This window comes from Mastomys coucha, unplaced genomic scaffold (assembly GCF_008632895.1).
Source record: "Mastomys coucha isolate ucsf_1 unplaced genomic scaffold, UCSF_Mcou_1 pScaffold23, whole genome shotgun sequence".
In the NCBI taxonomy this organism is placed as follows: Eukaryota; Metazoa; Chordata; class Mammalia; order Rodentia; family Muridae; genus Mastomys; species Mastomys coucha.
Window position 1 is genome coordinate 53373828 of NW_022196906.1, and position 27491 is coordinate 53401318.

At 39.6% G+C, this 27491-nt stretch overlaps 1 protein-coding gene and 1 pseudogene across 8 annotated transcripts in view; both read right to left on the reverse strand.

The window, feature by feature from the left end:
• The window catches only part of Neo1 (neogenin 1), a 159428-nt gene extending 138146 nt beyond the window's left edge, over positions 1-21282 (reverse strand). For 3 of the 8 annotated variants that reach the window (XM_031344461.1, XM_031344458.1, XM_031344457.1), the window contains exon 1: positions 20731-21276. In XM_031344461.1, coding sequence (XP_031200321.1) covers positions 20731-20893 — 163 coding nt within the window. In that variant the 5' untranslated portion in view covers positions 20894-21276. Of the gene's footprint in view, positions 1-20730 lie in introns of all 8 variants that reach the window. The other 5 variants (XM_031344463.1, XM_031344462.1, XM_031344456.1 and 2 more) reach the window with 4 other exon arrangements.
• A 4281-nt stretch (positions 21283-25563) lies between these two features.
• LOC116073630 lies at positions 25564-26080 on the reverse strand (annotated as a pseudogene).
• Between the last annotated feature and the right edge of the window lie 1411 nt (positions 26081-27491).

A 27491-nucleotide genomic window follows, 5' to 3' on the forward strand; every position in this document is an offset into this window, starting at 1 on the left:
AAAAAAAAAAAAGAAAGGAAAAAAAAAGAAAGAAAGAAATTGACACTCAACCTTTACCATAGCCTAAGCTAGTTTGAGTTTTGAAAAGTTTGACCATTCGTAATTCAGAAGGGGGAATAAAATCCTCAATTTAGCATTTATAGGTGCAATATCTAACTACTAAATACAATGTTGGGACCTCTCACAGGTTCTAGAAGAGGCTCATTCAAATGAGGAGATCCAGAGCTTATCACTCCTGGGTAAAGCTGCTTCTGACATAAACAGAGAAGAAATGCAAACTAAACTCAGCTTGTTAAAAAACAAGTGCAATAATTCCATTCAAAAAGTAAAAACAACAACAACAACAAAAAGTAAAAACAGGCTAGTCACAGTGACCAGATACTACAGCAAAGTGGAAAATTAATGACTAAGGCAAACAACCAAGAAGTGACCAGAAAGCAAAGCACAGGAATAAAAATCAGTCATAATACTGGTTTGTTTCACACTCCTGAAGTGAAAAGCAATCAACTACTGCAGGTCTCCCCAAGAACAGGTTCCCTCCTGAGTTAGTCATATACCCTGACTTCAGAAAGCTCTCACATTTTTCTCTGATAAAGATACTCAAAAGGGGGTGGGGTAGGGAAAATTTAAACAGCTACAAGAAATTCTTAACATTTATGCATTCTATATTCCATTATTCTACATAGTCCAATGTCTCCAACAGTACTAGAAGCTGCCAAATCTTTCATTCCTTCCACTAATACAAACTATATTGATATACTAAAAGGTCTCAACAGCTTATCTGAATGAACAAGAACAAAAGTTCTTGCTTCCTAACAACTTCCTGAATATTTTATTATCGTTTCCTCTCAGGAAATTTATTCACTCTTTGTAGCTCCAACACTAACAGTAGACTTCTGAAGGGAAAATATTTAACATTAACAAAGTTCATAGAAGATATTATCTCCACTAACAGTTGTTTAATTGTACATATGAACGAAAAAATACAAATTAAAAATACACATGAGAAACTAGGCCTGTAGCTGAGTTTGTACTGTGCTTGCCTAACAAGTATATAGCACTACGTTTATGCCCAGCACCATATAAACAGGTGTGGTGGTGCACACCCATGATCTCAGGATGATGAGGTGAGGGAGCAGGCATTCAAGGCCATCCTCTGCTACACAGAAAGCTAGAGGCCAGCCCAGAGCACATGAAACACACACACACACACACACACACACGTTAGTAACAAATCAAAACCACATGACTTTTACAACAAATGTACAGACCACAAAACAAAGGGAGATATTTAAACAAAAATTTTTCTCTAACTAGCAAAATGTAAAATAAATAATAAATAATAAAACCATTAATATATTTATTAAAATCTACACCTCTACTATGCCTAAATTTCAACATCTCATTGAAAAGCCCTAAAAGATTTATGAGTAAAGTTGGACAATTTTACTCATTAACAAGAAATATATTGGTATTATTTTTCAGGAGAAAAAAATGTATTGGAATTACCTTGTAGAATTTAACTCCAGGGTCTCTTGGGAGGAAAAAAAAAGCCCTAATATTCACTCCTAAGTTGACGAACTCAGGTCTACTGTATGACATAACAGCTTACAATGCATGCAGCTTTTCACTGTAAACTCTCTGTTCTTTAGAGCAAAGGGTAGCACTCTTTGCTACCAAGTTGGTTAGGGCACTCTACCCGAGTACTTCTTTCCTGTCTCCTAGAATAGGAGAGCAGCTTTGACTACACAAATAGGACAAGAGCTATTGCACTTTGGAGATCAAAGGAATTCTAGGAGGGAAAAAGCTACACAGTTTAGTACTTTGCAATTCTGGCCTGTTTTCAAATTCTTGCTAGTCACTTACTGGGGATATAACCACAAAATAAATGATTTATTACATATAACACACACTTTTAAAAAAAGGGGGTGGGGTGATAATTTCTTCCATAGCCCTGAGTGGCCTAGAACTCACTATGTACACACTAGGCAGGCCTCAGACTTGTGGCAATTGTTCTCCCTCTGCTTCTCAAGTGCTTGGATTACCAATGTAAGCCACCAACCTGGCTGGCTATGTTAACACTCTTGGAAAGTCCCTGGCACATAGTGCTTTACACATAAGAAACAAAACACAGAGAGGTTAATCAACTAGCCTAAAATCTCCCTTCTTCTACCTTAGAACTTCCAGAACTACTAGCAAGTTGAAAAAAGGGTAAGATTTACAAACTGAAATGAGGAAGCTATAACCAACTGTACCTTAAGGTAAACAAACACAGGATAAATACAGTTAGTAGTGCCCATGCCACGGCACAGCAATCTACTATACCTAAACCTTCTAAGAACCACTTCTTATCACAGCTTACAGGACTTGCTCAAATTCTACCATCCCAGAAAGTCTACTTTGACTTACTGTCAAGAAGAAATGTCTACTTTTGATTCCCAAAGCACTCTATACTTTTACAACACCCCTCACTTTCTACATAGCATTATAATCATTTTTACACATGATACATCCATTATTAAATTAGCTCTTATGTCTCTCATCACCTAGCAGTGCCTTACACATAGTAACTACTTGATAAATGCTTATTCAATCAATAAATGAATCAGAGAATATTTCCTATTAGAGAATCATAGTAGTTTTTACTAACATGGATAAATAGTTTGTACTTTCCCTCTGAGAAAACAAACTATTTGAAGTTGCCAAGGGTCATATTTTAAATAAGGGCAGGTCACTCCGCTAGGCAGAGCTTCATTCACATAAGCGTCCTTGTGCCTACTTGCTCATGTTCTCTGAACAAGTCTTTATACTGCCAACATTGAGGAGAGCAAACAGCATAACTGGTTGTTTAATTTGTGTTTTTTTAATGCAACCAATTAAAATGAAGTTATGACAGACTGAAAATGTAACTCTACATTTCTCTGCTGTTCTAAAAGACTAGCTGTTATGGATTCTCTCGTTTTCCTCTTTCTTAATCCTTACAAAAATCGTTTCTGCATATTCCGATAGCTGAGTTCTTTCCCAGATACTACCTTCCATCTTACAAGATGATCTGAAGAGGGAACAAAGAGCTAATAAAACACAGTTGCCCTATAAAACAAAGCATGACCCCTCTAAATTCTAGTAAAGCTGTAAGAGAGGAGAAAGTGGCAGCCATACTCACAGCAAACTAAGTGTGAGACCAGCCTACCTTGTAAGGCGGAAAAACAGTTATCAGAAGGAAAGGACCGCTTTGGAATTTAACAAGAACATGTTAAGGTAACAGGGGTTAGAAGTATATACAAGAAACAATCAAAGTACTTATCCTTTGGAATCTATAAGATCCCAAGGAAGGGACTGAAAGGGAACAGGATAAACAGATATCCCCTGATAATTAAAAACAAAAACAAAAAACGGCAGTATTACACACACACTAATTCCACAACAGGCCAGTACCAGTAAATAAAACTGACTTGGAAATTTTCTAGCTGATGACATGACATGGTCTGAGATAAAGAAATCAACAGGCTCAGTGTTCATGTAATTTGCACTGAGACACTCACATTCCTGTCAGTCAAATGAAAATAAATTATCAATATGTTTTCTGGACAGTTTCCCCAACTCAGTCTGCTCATACATCCTGAAGAACTGAAAACTGCATACCTTTCTAATGATGAGCCCTGAGTATTAACTGTTTTAATTGTATAAAGCTGGTGCTTGGAAAAGTATACATCTTATTTGGCATCTTACCATGCAATGTACTGATAGTAATTCTTACATTATCCAAGTTCCTTAAGAACAAAATTATGTCTTATATGATTCAGTATATTCTACAGCACATTAGTCAGCAAATATAGGTATCAAAAGTAAAACAAAACACATACTACCATATATTCCTTGCCATTTCCCCAATAATGGCTGTTTGCTAGGACGCTACTTGCTGGGTTTATTGTATACTATATTTACCGACCTCTTTGAACTATCTAAAGAATAATTAAGCCAAGCAATTCATAAGAACTTAAATAGCAGGTCTTGGACATAAACTTGACTGTTCAATAAAGGCCGAAAGATGAGTCAAATGCTTCTCCTATGACTGTAATTTTGAGGTAGTCTTTCATTTAAAATCAAAATGCTGAAGGCTAGGAATAGGAATGTAGCTCAAAGTTAGAGGCTTGCCTAGCAAACACAAGACTCTGGGTTCAATCTCCAGCACTGGAAAAAAAAATGTCTTTGTAAAACAAAATGTTCCTGAAGACATGTCAGTCAATGTGGTAGACCCTGAGAATAACAAAGATTTAAAAAAAAAAAAGTTATGGCTACTACTTAGAATGGCATGTATAACTAACTTCTCCATCTGGTTGCTTACCCCAGTCACATCAGTTGTATTTCAAATGTTTGCAAAGTGATATGGGCAGTGACAAGTAGAAGAAAGAAGGTGAGGTATGTTGGGAGAGCTGTGGGTACCATGTGACTACACTAATTCAAACATGACAATAAAATTCTATCTGCCCAAACTATTAACTGGCTCCATAATCTAAATAAGATGAGGGTATCCTTGAGCATCAAGAACTCATTTTATTGTATTTAATATTAGATCATGGTTATTATTGTCAGTCCAGAGGAGCACAGAAACTCAATGTTAGATAAAAGATACAAACAGAAGCACTTCACATTAGCCACTAATTTATCTCCATCTGTTGCTTTTCTTCTCCTTATCTTACAAAAGAGTTTAGACTAACTAAACTGGCCAGGGGAGTAGATCTAAATGGAGTGAGAAACAAGAGGATTTCATAATCTTAAGATGAACAAACTAGATAACTAGCCAAAGAAAAACTAGAAACTGGTTACAAAAGTGCTTGCCTTCTAAACACAACAGTCTAAAAGTGAACTGCCCCAGGTAAAATTCTCATTGTATTTACAAAGTATCTTAAACAAACCTGAGCTGTTAACCTTATCTGTTTAAACAAGAATTGAATCCTCAAATGAATAAAATCCGCAGTGTAAATCAGATACTTAATTTAAAAAAAGGCTTAGTAGGCTGCAGGGAGAGATTTGTTGAAATGGTGAATTAAACAATACTATAGGAAGGGGCATCCTCCATTTGCTATTTTCTATCATTAGTCTACAAAATTCAAGTCAATCAACAATAGTTACTGCTGATGTATAAGTATAATTAGCACATTTAAAGACTACTGCTTAAAGGGGTTTAAGTGAGCTAAATTAATGAGTGTATATAGTGTGTATATATATATATATATATACACATATATATACACACATATATATATATACACACATATGTGAGCTTGTCCCGGGTGTATGGGTGCCAAAGGAGGATGTCAACTGTCCTGTTCTATCAATCTCTGCCTAATTTCCCTGATTATCTTGAGTCTCTCACTAAATCTGGAGCTAGGTTGATGGCCAGCAAGATCCAATGATCTTCCTGCCTCCATTCTCCCATATTGGTGAGGCTATATGCACCCACTTTTTCTTATTTAATGTGAATACTTTGAATCCAAACTCAGGTCCTTATGTTTTAACAACAAGATCTTACCCTCTGAGCCATCTCTCCAGCCCTGAGCATAATTTTGACAAGATCAAAACACAAGGAGAAGCCCTGCTAGAAAGAAGGGTAAACTCCTTAAACTGAGGATTAGGACCTCAAAGTACTGTGTCTACGGAGTAAAGGTAAACCTAAAACACTTCAGTTCATAGGATTTATAGCTCAATTTTAAACTATCTCAGTCCCTGAACAAATTGAAATGATCTGAAATTGTTAGCTCCTCTAGCATAACCATTAACCAAAGCCAGGGAGACCTTTCTAGAGATGACAAAGCCACTCAGATAACCTCTATAATTTTTTTTTTTTTGTATTCAATACCTGCCACTCGATTACAAACAAACCTGAAAAGACAAAACAATCTCAAAAATCACAAATTATAAAAGCATGCCCACCACTCACCTGCAGAGACACATAAGAGAAAGGATTGAAGTAATAAAACTAGAAGCAGAAACTTGTAGACTGTAAAACATAATAGAATGCTAGAAATGAAAACACAAAAATAAATTTAAAAAAACTCAACAAATAGAAGTGTTGCCTCTGATAAGAACACTGAGAGTCTTAGGAAACTGTTGTTCTTATCCTAACAACTATATGATACAAAACTAGAGCTATTCTGAACTTGTCAGAGATGACAGAACAAAAAACCGAAAAGAATTCCAGGGCTGGTAAGATGGCTCAGCAGGTAAGAGCACTGACTGCTCTTCCAAAGGTCCTGGGTTCAGATCCCAGCAACCACATGGTGGCTCACAACCATCTGTGATAGGATCTGACGCCCTCTTCTGGTGTGTCTGAAGTCAGCTACAGTGTACTTACATATAATAATAAATTTAAAAAAAAAAAAAAAGAACTAATTCCAATGAGACAGAGTTTGAAGAGATCTGCCAAAAACTTTCCCCAGCTGATAAAAGTGGTCATCTTACAGCTTCCAGAAGCCCAGCAACACATAAGTGCAAAGAATACCACAACTAGGAATCTCAGAGTCAAATTTCTGGCAGTCACATTAAGGGGCAAATCTTAATGGAGGCTGACAGAGGAGAGTAAGCATATTATCCAGGAGGAAAAACTACATGTACCTGTCTTCTCAACAGAAAGATGAAGTCTGGCAAACACAAAATGACTGAAGGAAAAAAAACAAAAGAAAAGAAAACACAACCATCCACTCTAACAACACACAGAATTAAATTACAAAACAAGTGTTTTAAGACAGACAGAAGCTAAGAGACTCCACGTCCAGGAGACCTAACTAAATACTACAGTATATTCTCTAGGAAATAATCCCAGATAGAAGCTCAGACATGCAGAAAAACAATGAGAAAAGTATATGAGTAAATCTAAATAAATGATGACTTACTTAGTAGTAATGTCTTAAGAAGAGCAATATAAAAAACTAAATCATACAAAATGTCAAAAATTAAAAGGGAAGTGCAAATTACTATTATAAAGAGTTTTCACTGTCTAAGAAATTATGTTCAATATGAGCTAAAGATGTTTTTAGAACCATTGAAATAATCAGTAAAAGAATAACAATCGGCAGTTACAAGGGAAAAAAATTGGCTAACTAAAAATGATCAATAAGGAGGAAGAGAGGAAGAAGAGGAAGAAGAAAGGGAGGCTAGAGAAATGGCTTAGCCTAGTAAATAGTTTGCAGTGCAAACCTAGCAACCTGAATTTGATCCTCAAAGTAAACATGAAGGTGGAAGGAGAGAACTACAAAAGTTATCCGGTAATGTCCACCTATGTATCACATACATGTATGTGCAAAGACACATCAAAACACAACACATCACACATACACACACAATCACATACACACAAAAATAATTTTTATAAAAGGAAGAAGATCCATAAAGAAAACACAATGAGCAGGGATTAAGTAAATAATGAAATAAAAGACTAAAGGCTAAAATATCAACTGTTACATTAAATAAAATATATTAAATAAAAATTAAAATATTACATTAAATAAAAAGTAAAAACATTTAACTACATACTATGTATACAGCAAAACCAAGTCTATACAAAGTTTGAAAACAAATATAACTATTTAACACTAAAACAGAGCTGAGAGGAGCTGGAAAGATGGCTGGCTCAGCGTTAAGAGTACTTGCTGCTCTTGTAGAAGGCAAGGTTTCCGTTCCCAGCATCAACATAGTGTTTCACAACTACCTGTAAGTTCAGTTAGAATTCACCATCCTCTTCTGGTCTCTGTAGGCATTAAGCATGCATATAGTACACTTACTTATATGTAGATAAAACACTCATATACATAAAAGTAAATCTTATTTTAAAAAAAAAAACACCTGACAAAGCTAGATTAGCAACTTCCTAACAATGCACTTACTCACGAGAGACAATTATAAATTTGTATGCAGTTAGTAATATAGTTTCCAAAAATAGAAAGCAAAAACTGACACAATAAAAGGAGAAATAAAGTACCATAGAGAATGGGGGTGGGAGTGAGTGTGGGGAGTACACTTTACCTTTGGAACTCAAGAAAGATATTAAAGTACAAGCAATGAAAGAAGAAAACTTCTCCTACCTTAAAATAGGTTCACAGATGCAAAAGAAAAATACAGAGAAGCCACACTACACCATATATCTACTTTAAGTAGAAATAATAATTTAACTGAGGGGGGACAGAGGAAGAAGGAGGGAAAGGGAGGGAGAGGAAAAGGGAGGGAGAAGGAGAGGGAGTGAGAGGGAGAGGAAAGGAGAGGGAGTGGGAGGGAAGACGCAGAGAGGGAGAGACCCTGTAAGAGCAAACGAAAGTGAGAGTGCCAAGTGAACAAGCGTTTTCCCTATTATTCAGTAGGACACAGATAAGGCTAAACTCCAGGTATTAAAAATAGCCACCAGCACCATCTCCACTTTCGTCTCCCACATACGTAACAGGTCAATCTTTAGAGATTACTGCTATGGTTTCACAGAGTAACTACCAATCCATTACATAACAAATGATATATTTCTATAATAAAAATAAACTTTTCAAGAATGATTATAGGCATGTGTAAACTTTTGGCTTAGCAGCAGGACACTGTCATCTATAAAACTCACACTTCAGAAACACTAATATAACAACAAAAATAATCTCATTAACAACAATCTCATAATGTTTAAAGAAAATTTACAGTTTTTGTTTTGAACCTAATGTTATCCTAGGTCACAGGAAGGCCACAGGGTGGATACGCCTGTGTGGTGCCTCATGCCTGTAAACCCAGCACAGGGAACACGGAGGGGGAAGGAATGCCAGGTTTAAGCCTCCTTTGGGCTACAACATGAATCCCAGGCCTCACTGAAACTCTGTCTCAAAAGAATAAAGAGAAAAGGAGAAAAAAGAAAGAAAAGAGAAGAAATGAGCTTGCTGCTCAATAGTATTTTGCTGCTTTTGCCTTTACTCCTCATCTCACTCTCAGCTCTGATCCTGAGAAGCCAGCTGACCACCCAAGACTAAACAAATGCTTATCCTCCTCGTCACAAACACACTTAACAGCCTAATTATACAAAGCCATCAGATAAAAACATAAACCAAGCTACACTAGTGTTATCTTTTTAGCTAACCTCTCAATCTAGTCTAGAGCAACAAAACAACAGGACTAACAGTTTATGTTTAATGGGTAATTAAGATAACCAAGCTCGGTTCTAAACGTGGATATATATCAACTCATTGTTTACCTCAGCACAATAGGGTGGGTGGTAAGTTGTTAAAATTGTCATTTAAAGTAAAGAATTTACCAGTATAGTCCTTGTAATCTCTCTCTTATAGCACTCAAACTCTGGGACCAAGAATGTTGACTACGGAGTTTACAAAAAGAAGCAACATTATTTTAGCACTATTCCACTTATTTATACAGATATTTCTCAAAAAAAAAAAAAAAACAAAAAACAAAAAACCTATCTGTAGGTGAAACAGAACTTTATGTGCTACACTGTTCTTACCCTAGGCACTCACCTTGCTCTGGTACCAATCTCTCTGCAGACGTTGCATGCTTTCCTTTCTTTGTAAACCCAACTACAGGTAATTTCCTAAACATCTATTTCAGGTTGGATTTTTGTTGCTGCTGTTGTTTTTCCCCCTTTCTAAGCAGATCTATTCTCATGTCGTGAACTAAGATCATCTTTATGTAATAACTCCTAAATCTACATGCCCAGCCCATACCTCTCAACAGATCTCCAATTCTGTAATAGAGTTACAAACACACTGTCCTGACCTAAATTTTAGGCTCAAAGTGTCCAAAATAGAAATCATGCCCTGCCCCTCTGTATTAGTTCACTTAGTTTCATGATAATAAAATACCTGAAGCTGGGTGGCTTATAAAGAAAAGTTTATTTAGCTAACAGTTAGTGCTGACTGTAGCAAAAACTCCTTTACTACATCACATCATGGTGGGTGGCACCCAAAAGAAGAAACCCCACTTTCCCTTGTAACAAACATACACACAGCATTATCACTAAACTCAAAAAACAGGGGGAGGAAAATGTGAAAACAAAAAACAAAGACAAAAACCAGACAATTCTCAGAAGCAATATAAATCATCAATTAAAACCTGAGAAGGTGCTAATTCTATTAGTGAATGCAAAAACAAGGGTTGGAGAGATAGTTGATGGGTAAAGCTCTCACTGTGCAAGAATTCAGGGTCTGACTTTAAATCCTCAAAACCAACAGAAAGCCAGGAGGTGTGGTAATGAACATCTATAATCCCAGTGCTCCTAAGGCAAGATGGAAAACAAGAAACAGAAGAACCTCAAAAAGCTTGCAGGCCATCCTGCCTGGCATACATAGCTGCAGACAACAAAAAGGATCTTGCACCAGAATCCTTCTGGCAAGCCAGAAAAGTAAGACCAACACCTAAGACTGTTCTCTGACATCCACACAAGTACCACAGCATATGTGTGGCAGCATTCACATACATTATACAAAATAAAGAGATACATAGAGACACTTCTGTTTTCATCTGTCAAGTTGGTAAAAATTATGAAGTCTGGACATGAATCATTTATGGGCAAGGGTGTGGAGAAACAGACACTCTCATTTGTTGCTAAGAATCATCTTTTAAGCAAATGAATTGCAAATAACTGCCAAAAATTAACACACATATATAAAGATAATTTTCATATTAATATAAATGTTCTATCTTATAGTTCCACAATTATTTGATATACATAAACATGAAAATTTATAAAAAGTAGACTCATATCATTTGTTAACAATCAAAAATTTGGGGGCATCAGAAGACAACTGGTTAAATAGACTATATTAACAAATGCCATATGGCTATCAAACAACTATGGTACAATGCACTCATATAAAAGGAGGTCCTAAAACAAGTTGATAAATAATACATACATCATAATCCAACTTGCCAATTTGTTATAGATGTATTGCTTATTTAATTATACATATATAATATAAAATCTATATTATTAAAAGTTATTACCTCTGAAGACAGGTCTGGTATATGATTTCATATTTTATTTTATACATTTATTCAAATTTTTATAATTTAAAAAAATTTAAAGTCAAATCAACAATTAACTTTACACAAAAATTAAAATTCCAATTAACAATTAGATTTAGCAATGTTGTCCACAAAGATAAATGCCATGGCCAGAGGAATAAGGATCAGCAGAGAAAAAAAAAAAAAAGGATTTCACCACCTTTCCTGTGGTCAAGAACATCCCAAGACACTCCTACCCACTTCTGGTCAGCTACAGATTTGGAACTAGATTATTCTGTCTGTTAAAAGTGCTTATAGTAGCCAGGCAGTGGTGGTGCACACCTTTAATCCCAACACTTGTGAGGCAGAGGCAGGCGGATTTCTGAGTTCAAGGCCAGCCTGGTCTACAGAGTGAGTTCCAGGACAGCCAGGGCTACATAGAGAAACCCTGTCTCAAAAAAACAAAAACAAAAACAAAACAAACAAAACAAAAAGTGCTTATAATAAAGGCATGATCAAAAAGGAGAACTTTGGAACTGAGAAACTTGCATGATGCATGGACTTCAAAACTTCCCTTATCACTCTTCTTCAGTTACATGAAGATGCATAAAGGTTGAGTTCAATATAATTCTGGTGCTATTAATAAAGGAGGTCACTGTCAAAACATTTCTGTATACAGTGTCTTGAACACAATATACAAATTTAAAACTACCTCACTCAAATTTCAAGTTTTCAAGAATTAACCAACAAAATGTTCAAATTTTAGTTATTGTATTTAGTTATAAGTTAAAAATTATATAAAACTTACAATTTATTATTCTATTCCTGAATTGTTAACTGTAATGACATTTTGTTAACTATACTTTATGAAAATACACATTTATTTTTTAATTCATTCATTCTGCAACAGAAAAACATTCTCTATTCAATGTCTATGAAGTATTATTTTTAAAATTCTACTCAGGAACCTTTACCAACTATTGTCAACTAATAATCAGTCCTGGAAAAACTAAACAAAAAAACAAACAAACAAACAGAACAATCTGTCTCCAGATTTACAGAAGAAAGGTTCAGGCTGCATCCAACCTGCCAAGCCACAAGTCTAACTCTCAGTATTAACAGCACACATGCACACGCATGCACGCACGAACATACAGTGATATATGACCCAACACACATGCATACACACACACACACACACACACACACACACACACATACAGTGACACATGACCCAAAAGACACTGCAGCAGTTGAACTCCAGGTGACTTTATTATGAAATCCTCATGTAGGCACATGCTTCAGGAATCACTCTGAAGAAACAAAAAGTAATTCACTCTTGAGAGCTCCTGTTCACTGGCTTCCTAAACTAGGACTTCTTCTCTAAAGATCCAGCCAGATCCAGAGTTTTGAGAGAAAGCAGCACTGTCATTTGATCAGCACTGACACAATGATTCTAGAATGCTTTCCACCTGTAGCAGTAATAGTGTTTGCTCCAAATCAAGTTACCTATTACCTGTCTTATCTCAGCCATTAGACCCAAGGCTTCCTGAGGACAGAAAACACAGCCATTTCATCTTAATTATCTATCTCCAAAGTGTATGGCTCAAAGATATGTGTCTGCAATTAGTCAAAATTATTTAAACCTTTAGCTCTGGAACAACTGTCTGACTAAAAAACTAAAAATTCTTGCTGACCTAGGTGGTAGTGGTTTAATCCCAGCACTGGGGAGGCAGAGGCAAGTGGATCTCTAAGTTCTAGGCCAGAGTGACCTACAGAGTGAGTTCCAGCTCAGCCATAAAATCATGTAAAAGTTCTAATGGTATTTTAAAGAAGAAAAGTTAAAACTTACAACCTTGTATGAAAACTACCCAGATGCTAACTCCCTATGATGAATTATTCAAACACTGATTTCATTACAACAGAATCTATAAACTAGACATGGTAGTTCATATATAATTCCAGCACTCAGAGCAGGAGATCACAAGCTTAAGGCCAGTCTAGACTAAATAAAGAGACCCTGTCTCAAAAATTAAAATATAAAACCACATCTTCAGAAAAGGCAGCAAAACCTGCTCATTCAAGCAATATTATTTCTGGTCATACTATAACTTAAAATGCTTCACTACATAACACTGAATTTCTGTTTCGTGAACTCAGCCCTGAAGCTATTTTTACACATATAAAATGAAATCACATACAATCATTTATAAGCAATGAAAAGATTTTCCCAATCATACCTTACTTTAGACCAGGAAAAGATACATAATTAAGTCTTAGAGAATGACAAAAGGTTAATTTTCACATCAAATCAGAAAACACCAGTTTTCAAATACAAAAACTACATAAAAGTCACTTAGCTGAGATGAAGCACTGCTTGATCATGTCCTCCCCTGCTCAGTACACAGTAAAAGGGCTCTTTAGATTACCGCTCCATCCAACAAACTAACCTAGCATCCTAACCAACTAACAGACAAAACAGAGACTATAGTATCCGCTACTAAAATTTTAAAAATTTAGTATGAAATATGCACAACTAAAGGTAAAAATATCTTAGAAAAGTTGTAAATGTTTTAGTCAATGGTTTTTGTTGTTTTGATTGTATGTGGTAAGTAGAGGTTTAACTCAGGGCCTTCAGTTAACATCCCAGCCAATGGGATGTTCAAGTGTTTAATGCTACCAGTAGTGGTCTACAGTGAATGGAACCATGACTTAATTTCTTTTCCTAATTCCATAATAAATATACCCTGACAAAACAACTTATTGGAGAAAGGATTTATTTTCGCACAGTTCAAAGGTAGAGTCCATCACGGCAGGGAATTCAAGTGGTAAGATTTTGGTGCACATAACATTCCTAAGCAGGAAGAGAGAATGCATGGTGGTGCTCAGTTCCCTTTTTCTACTATATGGACCAGGATCCTAGCCAAGGAATGGCGCCATCCACATTAACATTAACAATCATAAACCCTAACCCTACAGATACACATAAACTATCTGGTCCTCATATACGGGAATTCAAAGTTATAGAAGGGAAAGACCACATGCAGAAAAACATTTAATACACAGCTCTATCACAGCAAATCAGGAATGTCTTCCACATTCTAACAGAATACACAGCCAGCAGTATACAAAGCAGTGAAGACAGGCAAACACTGCATTTGAATGCTAGCTTTTCCAGATGGTAGCTCTTAACATTTAACACTCAGTTTTCTTATCTGTAAAATGGAAAAATGTTCAGTTGTTAGTATAATTTTAAAAGTGACAATTTTCCTATATCCAGGCTAGCTCCCAATTAAATAAAACAGAGACTATTAGATTTATTTAATTGAGCTTCATGGCACAATGGCTGAGCAGTTATTAATCTAATCTATTCCTCTAAGCTAATCTGGCTATCTCCCAGCCAAAATCCCCAAGATAATACTTGTATTTTAGTAATGATCTTGTTCTCTCTGCTCCAGATGTGTTCTCATAGTGTCTCTCCAACCCTTTCCTCATGGCAAATCTCTCCTCTTCCTCTTCTTCTTCCTCCTCTTCTCCCACCCTCCTCCCCCACCCCACCCCCTTGGCTGACTGGGATCTGAAGTCCAACCCTATTCTCCCCCTGCTCAGTCATTGGCTGATTAGCTTTTATTGACAAATCAGGGAATAAATGGGGAGCAATATTTACACAACATGGAGATTCTTAGAATAAAAGCATTACAATGCCATGTCTGTCTGCAACCAGACATAGAATTCAGCAGAGGCAGAGAAATCAGCATTTGACTAATACAAGGATAATCTTTACACAGTGTACAATAACATTACTCTTACACTCAATACAAAAATGCAGATAGAAGAGACTGGTACACTGCCTCAAACACTTTGACTGTTCTATAAGTAATATTTTTATTGGCCACTATAAGTATTATACTCATTTTCCAAAATACACACACACATCTCAAATAATAGTTATGAGAAAAATCTGTGTGCAGATAGAAAAGATCTCCAATAGTAAGATTAAAAAAAAAATGTTGAAAACAATCAATTGTCTAATTTTGCTTATGTGTGAAAAGAAAACTAAATACACATACAGGAAAGAAAATATTTAAAATTGCTACTCATAGGTTAAAAATGAGATTAATAAAACTTACAATTCTATATAGTTAACTGCAAACTAACGTATTTTTAAAAAAAGTTTTAAAAATAAAATGGTTTAAAGATAATACGGCAAAAAAAAGAAACACATTATATTTAGGGGAAACATTTAAAGTTATACATAGCTCACAGTCATGATGTAAAAGAATGAGCCATACAGTAGACAGTAACTACAAAGCAATGATTTTATACTAGTGAATCTGAATTTTCTTGGTCTCATAAACAAATGTTTTTAATGAAAATACTTTCTTGTAAATTAATCCAAAATGTGGCCTCCATTTTACAATCATATTTCACTTGATGGTGTTCCCAATTAAACTCAGCTCCCCAGCTCTCTGACTGATACAACACCTCTAGGCAGTGCCCTACTGCTCTCTTCATATGGGTGCACTGTGTTATGGTGTCCATACTCACCAATGGCATGGAAATCACTTATCAAAGGATCTGGGGGGAAGACTATTACACTGAGCCTCCATAAAAGAGATGTATTGAAGTAACCCCCAATGTTTCTTGATGTAGAGAAAAATATAAAAGGCAAAACACACAATAATCAATTGAGACAAATGAAAAACTATGCTTTCAAATAATAAACTTGGGGAGGAAACTAGAGAGATGGCTCTGCAGTTAAGAGCATGGACTTCTCTCCTGTAGGACCCAATCTGATTCCTAGCACCTACACTGAGCAGCTCACAACTGCCTATTAGTCTAGTTCCAGAGGATCCAATGTACTCTTCTGTCCTCTACACATACTCTCCCTCCCTCCCCTTTCCCCCTGTTCCCCCTCACAAACACAAACACAAATAAAATCTTAAAAAGTAAAAACTAAATCACATTTTTTATTTCTAAAGCTAAACAAGAAATATTAAAAACTATTCTACACAAATATAATGGAGTTTATGAGCAACTTTACATCTCATTTTCCTGGCAACACAGTGAGGTAGGAAAGGTACTGTTCTTGCCTGCCTGTGGCCCCCAATTTATAGATATATGTATAGCTATAGAATCATGAGTCACATTCCCAATTTCTTGCTTTCACATGAAGGTCCTTTCTTTATCCCACATGATGAATTAATTTTCAGATAATTTGCTATGGAGCACATTTCTTATCTCCTATGTGTATTCACCCCCAAAATATATGACTTCTTTTCTATACAACTCAGGAAAAGTCAATTATCTTTCCACAAATGACAAAGCTGACAAATATTAAAATGGCAGGGTATCTAAGAGAATGGTCAAGTTCCTAAAGGGTCAGAAAATCTGTGAAGAGTGGCTGAAGAGGGATGGAGAGAGAATGGGACAACTGCCACACATGCATATCCTACACAAGAACCTGTCACTAAACACATAAAGGAATCATATTCTTTGGCCCAGCAAGTTCAAAAATAGCCAAACACACCTCAACAAACATTTACTGGTTATCTAGCATCCTAGTTGTTTTTATTACTGTGATAAGCACCATGACCAAAAGCAATGTGGGAGAAAAGGATTAATTTCATCTTACAATTTCCAGGTCACAATCTATCATTTAGGGAAGTCAAGGCATGAACTCAAAGCAGGAACCTGGAGTCAGGAACTGAAACCTATGGAGGCATGCTGCTTACTGGCTTGCTCCTCATGGCTTGCTCAGACAGCTTTCTTGTATGAGAAAATCACACACAGACACACACACACACACACACACACACACACACACACACACACACACACGATTGCCTACAGGCCAATCTAATGGAGGCATTTTTCTCAACTGAGGTTTTTGTCTTTCCATGTCAAGTTGACAACAAGCTAAGCAGCACAACTAGTCTAATCGATGCTTCAGGTATAGCACGAATATAAAGGTCAGTAAGTCAAGTGCCAATCCTCCAGAGGTTAAGACTATCAAAGGTGACAAGAAAATAAGTAATATAAAATGAAAAGTATTTTAAAAGCTACAGGAACAAGGAGAACAGCAACCATTAACTCTCTGGGGGAGAAGCCAATAGAAAAAAGTTTCTGATAAGATAGGAGTTAAAGAAGTAGGATGTAGCTTTAACAGGAAAAAAAGAACTGCATGTGCAAAAGCCTGAAGGCAGAAAGCTCCCGCAATTAATCTGGAGTGGGAGAACAAAGGGTACACATAAGAGTGATGAGAGGAGACTAATTTAAACTGGGATTAGTGGGGAGTGTTAAAGAATGCACAGGATCTCACAATCTCCATCCCAAGGATTTTTTAGAACAAGAAACTATGGGATACTTATTAATAAGACATTTTAAGTGGGAGTTCCACCCTTAGAAACATTGTTCAGAAAGATTACTCCAATAGGAAGACGCATCTAGAAGGTAACAGTTGAGGCAGAGAGATTTATTACAGCGTTGCTATTGCTAGTTCAGGTGTGGATAAAGATGAAAAGGCACTGACAGAAGAAATCCTTAGGAGGTAAAGATCAAACAGAATAAGGTCTTCTAGATCTTAATTCAGGAGAGCGGGGTAATGATGGCTACAGCGGGTGATACAAGACAAACCCATGCAATCATTCTAACAATGCCAGAGACCTGGCCAGGGACTGGTTCACTGACACTGAGAAAAGGGAAGGAGGAAGAGGAGGAAAGAGAAGCAAAGGTGAGTCTGCCTTTGGACCTGCATCAATGAAGCTACCAAGTGGTGAGAGGGGGAGGGGCCAGGAGCGTCAAAAGACAGGAGAGAATGAAACAAACATTAGAAATCAGTAGTTACGTGAGTAAAAGAAAAATGTGAAAAACACAAGCAGAACCCATGGGGAAAGCAAACACCAAGTCAAGCGATACATGTTGATGCTGATAAAGGCAAAGGAAGCTAAAACTTAAGAGTGGGAGACTGAATATGACTCTAAACGTGAAGCAAGGCTTTCTAACAGGCATTATTAAAAACAGAAACAGACCACCTTATGAGGCAATGTGTCAAATCAAGTAAATGCCTGTCAGAATGTGTGGGGTCTTCTATGAAAAATGTCAACTGAGAGCATTTGCAATTCACAGGGTGCTCAGTCGATTTGTCTCCCCCAAGGATCACTACAAAGCTTTTCAGTGACCAGCCCTCCCTTCCTAAAGCCTGGCTGTGTGCTTACTCATTTCCCATCCCTCACCACTGCGAACCATCTTCTACCAGAATCTCATTTGCTTTTTTCTCTTCTTCCACATGTCCAAAATGTCTATCCTAAGAGGGTAAAACACTCATTTGTTCCGTTCCCACATCTATTTTTCTCTTACTACTGAATATCATCGCTCTCCTACCAAAAAAAAAAAAAGAAAGAAAGAAAGAAAAAAAAAGTCAAGTCTATCCTTCTTCAAAATAAGCAAACAAATAAAATACTAACCAATGATATCTGATTTACAGACAGCCTGATCCAAAACTGCTTACTCAGCTCTCCATCCTCTGATCTCTTCCACAGCTCAGGACAGAACAGAGCAGCCCCTGCTCACTGCAGTGATTTTTTTTTTCCTTTTTTGTAATGAGACAGAGGGGTTAACAGAAAATATTTTGGAACGAAAACAAAAAGGCCTATGAGGGAGAATCAGACCTGTGCTCTAGACTCTATCCACTACTAATTAACTGTGAGCATTCTAACTAACCTCCACCCATCACCATCTCACATCTGAGAAACCCTGGCACTGGCTAGGTAAATCACACCAGCACACACTTTCTCAAAACCTACTCTCTTTTGCAGTGCTTATCACAATCTCTTACCTATGTAATTCATAGTTGAATAGCTATTGTCCCTACCTACACACTGGACTGCCAACTCCATAAAGGCAGAGAGCAAATGCCTCCCATCTCATCATTGCAAAATAAAAACCCACTGATTGAATTCATACTAAAATAGATGTTAAGATCCCTTTCTAAGTGACTGCTTTCATGGGCCTCCATGCCTGAGGAACTAAGTTCATTCCCCTGGACCCACATGCTGGAAAGAGAAGTGACTCCTCCAAAGAGGTCCTCTGACTATCCCCCAGCATGCCATGGTACAGGCACAAACACACGCAATAGAGAGACAGACAGACAGACAGACAGATGGATTGACTAATAAAATGTAAAACAAATTTCTAAATTCTAGCATCGTTTAGCTTTTTTTTTACTTAAAAAGTCACTGGCAAAACTTTAAACACAAACTCCAGCTATGACCTCAAATACATACATAATCAGTTAGATATAAATTTACATAAAAATTAAGAAAAAAAGAGGAACTTGTTTTCCAAAATTTTTACATTTCACCTGCCCATCCCCATGAAAAGAAACTATTCAGGTACTTACATTAAAGGTCTGAGAACTGTGCCCAAAACTTTGTACAAGATAAATGTCCAAATGCATATCACATCAATGATCCTAACTTAACATTAACACTGTTGCTTAGCAGTTCAGGTAATATATACTGGTGTGGATTTAAAACTGTTCTTTAACACTGGCAAGCTGTAAGCTCTATACACATATGCACAAGATGCAAAATTCCAAACTTTATCAGCAAACCACAATGCGACGTGATTCTAATGATGTCATAACAATCAGAGGAAAACAAGTTTTTGGTTTTGCAATTACAAGTTGCCACTGCATCTGATCAGGTGACCTTCATGTTTAAAAATTTAAATCTTGTGAAATTTAAATTTAATTTAAACTAAGTGAGTGAAAGTTTTGTCAAGCTGTATGGCACACCACCTTAGGCAAACAAGGTTAGCAAAGCACAGGTCAATTTGCTCTTCAAGTGCTGAGTGAGTCCTGCTCCTCAACTATCAGAAGCTTGGCAATGTGTCAACTGGCACCCTTAAATAAGTAAGAATGCAGGTGATTCCAGAAACTCATGAAACACACACAGAAAAAAAAGGTGCTGCATATATACATGTATACACACACACACATATGGGACAAATTCTTAAAAATCCGATGCCTGAAATTTTTCACAAGTTGAGGGTGGCTTACATTGAAATATAGTTAAATCCCTAGTAAAGAGGCACTACTTCACAGAATCACTTGGAGCCGCTCTCCAAGGCGTCCACACGGCTAAGTCAACACCACTGCTCTGATCATGAGGGGGCTAGTATGCCCCTTAGCACCCCCTCTCCCGAAGCTCCAATCACTGAGCGAAGAGTCCCTCGAGATCCGACAGCGCTTCCCCGGACTTCAGAAGCAGGACAACCCATGGCCGAGGGGGATGGGGGTGTGTGTGAGGAGAATGAATTCAAGCCCCCTCCTCCATCCCTTCCTGAAAATTAATGAATTGGCCGTACGATTGTTTATCTAATGAGGTGTGTAGTGGCCTCTACTGGTGCTTGTGTGAGCACAAGAATGTCCCACTCTTACAAGTGGGATGAGCCTGGGGGAGGGGAAAGAGGCGAGGGGTGAACCTGCCTCCCGGTACAAAGCGCAGAACTGGACCCCAGAGCTCCGGCCGGGATCCCAGAGGCGCCCCTCCCCCGGTAGAAACCCCTCCTGCCTGCTCCGCTTTCAGCCACGCGAGACCCTTTTCTCTCCAGCAACGGGAGTCGAGGAGAAGTTCCCGCACGTTCCCCTCTGGATCCTAAACAACAACAACAAAAAAATACACCGCAGCGGCCGCGGGAGCCGGTGCCGCGCCCCAGCCCCCACGGAGTCCCGGGCCCGGCCCCGCTTACCTGCGGACTGCGGCAGGGAGCCGCTCTTCGCGGCCGCGGCGCCGGACGCCGGGCACCCGAGCAGCAGCAGCGGCAGCAACAGCAGCAGCAGCGGCGGTGGCGGGCAGCAGCGCCGGGAGGAGGAGGTGCAGAGGAGTCGCCCGGCTTCGCGCTCCGCCGCCATCTCTACCCCACGAGCGGCGGCGGCGGCGATAGCGCCGCGGAGCGCTCGCGCCCTTCCCTCGGCGCGCCTCAGCCGGTCTCTGCGCCGCAGGCTCGGCTCCAGCCCGGCCCGGCCCGGCCCGCGCGGCCCCCTCGCGCGCCCAGGGGGAAAGACTCTGGGCGCCTCCCTCCTGCAGCGGGGCGGGGAGGAGAGCAGAGGAGAGTCAGTACATTCCGGGCGAGAGCTGGGGGGGGGGTGGCTCGGTCTCTCCAGGTCCCAGGCGCCGCCACCCGCCGCCGACTCGGGCTCCTCACGGTAGAGCGAGGGGGGCGGAGACCGCGGGGTGGGGGGCGGGCGCCGGAGCGCGCCGTGCCGCGCACGCTCACAGCCGCGCACGCGCGCCTCCCTCCCCGCGAGCACCCTCTTCGCGCCCCGCGGCCTGCCGGGCTCCAATCCCGGCGGTCGCTTCGCGGGCAGCCGCGGCGGTGGAGCCGAGCTGGCGCAGGGGCAGGCGGCGGGCCCGCTCCCCTCCCCCCCCCACCCCGCCTTGCTCTCCGGAGCCGGGCACGGGCGCGGGGCGCGCGCGCCGGGCGCTGCTGCTGGCGTCAGGGAAACCCCGGAGAAGCGATCCGCCTCCTCTCCTCCCGCTCCTCACCGGGGGGAGAGATTTCCCCTCACCTCCGCGGACGGCTTCAAAGGCTACGGAGACCTGAGGCAGAGCCGCACGGACTCCCGAGCTGCTCAACCGGGGCCGCGAGCCTGCGCGCACCTCTCTGCCCCGGGCCTCTATATAGGGCCTCCGAGGAAACCGAATGGCCTCCGGGAGGAAACCTGGGTTCACTGAGGGTCGGCGCACGGATTTATGTGCACGCCAAAAACAATAGCAGGCCGCCGGGCTCTTGCTGGGGACCTGGCGCGGTTCCCGTGGGAGGGGGCCGACCGCACTGCGCCGACCTCTGGCTTCCTCTCGGGCGGTACCCGACCCGCCTGGACCGTGGTGCCCCGCGTCCCCACTGAGACCCTCGGCCCCGGCTCAGACAAAGGTGCGGGGAGTCCACTCCATCGCGTGCCCAGGCCAGGACCCAACCCCGTGACTCAATCTCCCCGGGACTAATTCTCTGCAGTCTCTGCAGCCATTTACCTAGGCCCTGGATGGTCACTTTCCAGTTTTGTACCTGGGATCCAAAGGGCTCTCGACAGAAAACGCCGGAGCACGCGGGAATTGGGTTTTTCAACCGCCTGGTACTACTGAGGATCGAGCTACCCAAAGTTAGGAGAAAACAGTTTGTAGTCTGCTGGCGAGAGTGCCCATACTGTTTTACGCTGGTTCTTCACCATAGTAGTCATGTTGGGTTGTTGATACGAGTTGGATTTTTATTTGCCCTTCTGCGTATAGTCAATATCCAAGATGTGTTGTGTCCTGCAAAAAAAAAAAAGACTAAATTCTTTTTCTAACACACACGCCATGCCTTCTCTAGTCACTTACTATTTTTTTTATTTTATTCCGAAGTTCCAAAATAATATAAGGCGTGGATTGATGTGGGGAATGAAGAACTCAGAAACCTCATTAAAATAGTGAAATTAGGAGCCCTCCCTTCCCTTGGCTCTTTGAAACAATTGGTTTAAAAGAGCAAACACTCGCTTATTGTTTTCCACTAGGGAAACCATTTAAATATCTTGTTTTGGTTAGAGTTATTAACCAGAAAAAATATTTCCTAAATACCCCTGATGACCTGTTAAATTAGAAATAGATTACCTCCCAATTACTTCACAAGTATTTGCTTAATTAACCTTTAATAATCACATCGTTATTCAGTTTTCTGAGATAATTGATGAAAGAAGCTCTTTGGAAACTATAAATTGCCTTGCAAATGTTAATTTTGGGCCATCTAAGACAGAGGGACTTTTTCATTATATTAAAATTATGTATAATGTGACTTCTAAAATGAAGCTTACATTTATCTCCAATCTTGAAAAAAATAAGAGTTATAGCTAATAAAATAGCACACTGATTTTCATGTATGACTTCTGTGAACCATCTCATTAATTTATCAGCCTCCTGTGTATATTGAGTTTATATTAAAAAGTTTAAAGCACTTTCTGTAAAATAGAATGACTAAATCATATATTTCTGACTTGTGATTAAATCGAAATTTTCATAAAAGCCACTCTATAATAAACCACTAATAGATGAGCTGCAGACTTAAAAAAAAGGTGCAGATTCTAAATCAATTGGCGAGTCAGACTATAAAGTAAGCCAGGCTCATACTTCAGATCCTTTCCTGCGTTTCAATGTTAATGCAGTCGTTGACAGCGCTTTCATAGGATCATCCTTCTGAGTCATTAGCCAGCTCCTTTGTTTAGTAAGACATCTGAGAATAACAAAATTTTCAACAAGTACCTAAGTCCACATCTATGCTTCTTAGCAACATATTTTTATGAAAGTCTAAGATATAAATCTATAAAGAGATATAAAGCTGTTGCTGAAATTAACCTTTTTTTTTTTTCTTTTCAGCAAAGTTAGAAAATGAGGCCCATTTTCAAGGAATAGTGCACAAAGAAACTGTAGAGCAAAGAAAACAGAGTTGCCATTGTATGGGAGTCTAAGTTACCAAAGTGCGGGCCAAAAATAACCAGACCAAATATTCTTGTGAAATGTATTCTAAGTATGTTTTGATATAAAAATTAAATGAAGACTTAAATCCTAGGAATTGAAAACTTGGTAGGAATCTTACTCTCTGAAGTAAAAGGATTATTTTTCAGCATTAGGAAGGCAAGAGTTCAGTGCTTTAATCACCTCCAGTAACAAAATCTGCAACTCCTTCCCTGGCTACATGTCAGGGTCCGAGGAGAAGAAAGCTAGCCAGCCCCTGAATAGCTAAGCCCAAGAGAGAACATGGCACATTTCAACTAGGACTTCCCCATGTCTTCAGAACATCATTAACTTCTCCACAGACGTTGATATTTTTATATTTGCCCTTTACATTCCTCTAGGTAAGAATTTTTTTTCCTCACCTTTTCTCTTTCAAAGGCCACCTGTTCTAGGGAGCTATCTCTGATTAATTCTAATTATGAAAGATAGGTACTTCTTTTTTTTTTTTCCATTGACATTCTTGACTTTTTATTGGATATTTTCTTTATTTGCATTTCAAATGTTTTCCCCTTTCCAGGTGGCCCCTTCAGAAACCCCCATCTCATCCCCCCACCCTGCCTCTATGAGAGTGCTCCCATAACCATCCAATCCCATTTCCCCAACCTGGCATTCCCCTATACTGGGGCATCAAACACCCTCAGACCCAAGGGCCACTTCTCCCACTGATGTCCAACAAGGTCATCCTCTGCCACATATGTGGCCTCAGCCATGGGCCCCTCCATGTGTACTCTTTGCTTGGTGGTCCAGTCCCCCACAAGAGCTCCAAGCGGTCTGGCCAGTTGACACTGTTGCTCCCCACATGGGACTGCAAACCCCCTCAGCTCCTTCAGTCCCTCCTCCAACTGATAGGTACTTCTTAAGGACAAACCAACACAGTATTAATTTTGCTTATTGCATGAGATTTAGTCAATCACTTATCTTTAGTCCAAGAACTATTAACTTAACAAATACTAAGACCTGATTATTTTTTCATTGAAAACTTGACTTTATAAGTTCACAGGTACACAGCCACAACCATAAGTACCTGTGCCCATAAAAAAATAAGTCACTGAACTAAATGCAAATACCTGTTTTGCCAAGTATTGTGATAAGTGCTGGGATGACAAAATTATTGATTTGTTCACTTAACATTTATAAAGCACTTATAAAGGACATTTATAAGTGTCTCAGGTCCTGCCCTGTGTTAAGTGAACACAGTGATGAGCCTGGTTGACAAGAGTCAAAGTTTAGCAGAGAAGATAACAATAATAACAAAGAAATTTGAAGGCTCTTAAATGCATAGTAAGGAAAGATGAGGCATATAGGAAAACATAGTAACAACATTTCATTTCACTAAGTGGGGGCTGGGAGAAGGGAATGCCTGAGGACGGATTAGCACTCTGCTGCAGAAACTGGTTGGTCTTAAGTCTCCATTTTAGAGGAATCACTCAGACTACTTCTTGAAGTTTAAGTGCAAAGGAGACAAAAGAAGAAATCAATTCAGGTTTTATTATACTACTGTGGGGAGCAGATGATGGTGGCCTGAAGTCAAGTAGAGGGAATTAAGAGACTTCCAACAGAGAAGAGGGTTTAGGAGAGATAAGACAGATAAATAATCGGTGTCAGGGGAGGGGAGATGTTGGTGACTCTGAGTTTTAGCTTGGACAGTTGAATAAATACAGATGCAATGTCTGAAAGAACCAAATAGGTTGGGGAGGGCTAAATTTAAGTGTAGGTAAGTTGGAGTTAAAGTATCCATTGGATGTTCAAATAGAAATATCAGTAAACAGTTACATGGGTCAGGAGTTTAGCAGGAAGATAGAGCTGTAGAGATGAGTCATTAGCAAATACCATTGTATACTGAATTTTTAGGGTAGTCCCATTTTTCCAGTTAAAATCTGTTCCAACAAGATTTTGTGGCCAATCTACATATATAAACAGTTTTAGACTAAATTACCAGGGCTCTACTATAACATTAGTGTATTAATTATACTCAAATACTTTGTTCTGTGTTAATATGAAGATGCAACCTTTTTTGTTGTTTTTCTTTAAAGTTTATTCAATGCAACATAATCTCCAAGTTCACCGAGGTGGTTGACATGTTCACGAAGCTGCCTCTAAGCTGGAACTCAGTTGCTGAGCCAGCCCCAGCCTCAGCTTTCTTGCCAGCTCCAGGGGGTACAGCACTCCTTCTGTAGGTGTCTCTGTCTGCCTCCCCTCTTGTGAATCTTGCAGGCTGCTCACCCTCTGGACCTTTGGGCCAAGGGCTGCCAGTCTCAGGATGCCTGCCAGTCTCAGGACAGATGCAACACAGGGTGGTGGGCATGGTCACTGGAGGTAGTTGCAGGTAATCTTGGGATGCTCTCATTCGTTAGGTACTAGTAGAAATGTTTCTGAGCTCCTTCACATAGCCTTGAGACTAGAGACTGCATGGCCTTCATTACATGAAGGTTGGGCACAATCTTGTTTGCCAGCTCTGGGTGTTTGGGCATGTGGGCATCTTTTTTGGCCCCCATCACGCCTTCCGTTAAAAGGAGTTCATAGATGGCAATCCGATTCTTCTTAAGCATCAGCATCGCGGCCAGCTGCAGGGTCTGAGGCACAGGCTGGAAATTAAGCGAAGATACAACAATCTTACTGAAACTCCAACTCCCAGTACTTCTGATATCTCTGATGTAGCTTTCTAGTCTCTGGTGGTTTGAATGGGAAATGTCCCCCATGGGCTTAAGTATTTGAACACTTGGTTCCCAGTTAGTGGTGCTGTTTGTGGGTATTACAGAACCTTTAAAGAGTAATGTCTTGTTGGAGGAGGAGCCCACTGAAAATGGGCTTTGAGTGCTTGTAGCCCCGCCCCAATTCCAGTTTTCTCTCTGTTTAGTGTTTGCAGTTCTGAAGATATGATCTCCCAGCTTTCTGATCTGACCACCTGTTACCATGGGTTCCCAGTTGCTATGGACTCTCCCACTAGAGCTGTAAGCTAACATAAATTCTTCCTTAAATCACTTTTTGCCTGGAGCACAAAGGTCCTTGAACTCACAGATAAGCACTAGAGAAACCAGGAATGTTAAAAAAAAAAAGAAAGAAAGAAAGAAAGAAAGAAAGAAAGAAAGAAAGAAAGAAAGAAAGAAGAAGGAGGAGGAAGAGGAAGAAGAGGAGGGGGAAGAGGAGGAGGAAGAGGAGGAGGAGGGAGAGGAAGAGGAGGAGGAAGAGGAGGAGAAGGAGAAGAAGAAGGGTTGTTTCTTCAAAGGAAGAGATGTGTAACCTGTTTTCCACCCAGAAGGTTAGGAATGGAGGTGGCTAATAGTCTAAGTGACCCCTGCACTATCTGCATGGCCAGAGGCTCCCCAGGCTCCCACAAGCAGATCAGAGGTGGTTATAGCCCAGACAACCTCTGCACTATGACAGAGACCACACCAGATCCTCCCCTAGGCCCATAAGATAACACATGCAGCCTATCTATAGACCCAATCTCCATGGACAAAGTGACACGTACTTTGAGGAAAATTTCGGTGTAATTATATCTCATTGTGCACCCAGGATGGTGTTACACTAGGAAATTGTTTTTTTCCCAAATTGTACTGTACTTACATATGTAAGCCTAAAATAAACCACCGATGTCATACTCTAGAAGTCTGAAGCAATGCCAGTTACTGAGTCATGCTGAGCCATATTTCCCTCCTGCCTCACATGGATTACACTCTGCTGGCCATGGTGTTTGCAGAGACCCTCGCACACACGACTTTTTGTCATGGTGCTTTATCACAGCAACTGACCCATCATTTCTACTGCCTTGTTACATTTTTGTTTTATATATGAATGCTGGGAGATTTTATTTCAAGCCACATCATTCATCCTGTTAATTATATTGCTTTTTGTAGTGAATTTCAAAGGCTTATAGTGTGATGATGTTTCTCTAAAATAATTTCTTACATATGTTGAATGTGTTTCTTACTGATTCAGGTTGCTTATATTTAATCAATAAATGAA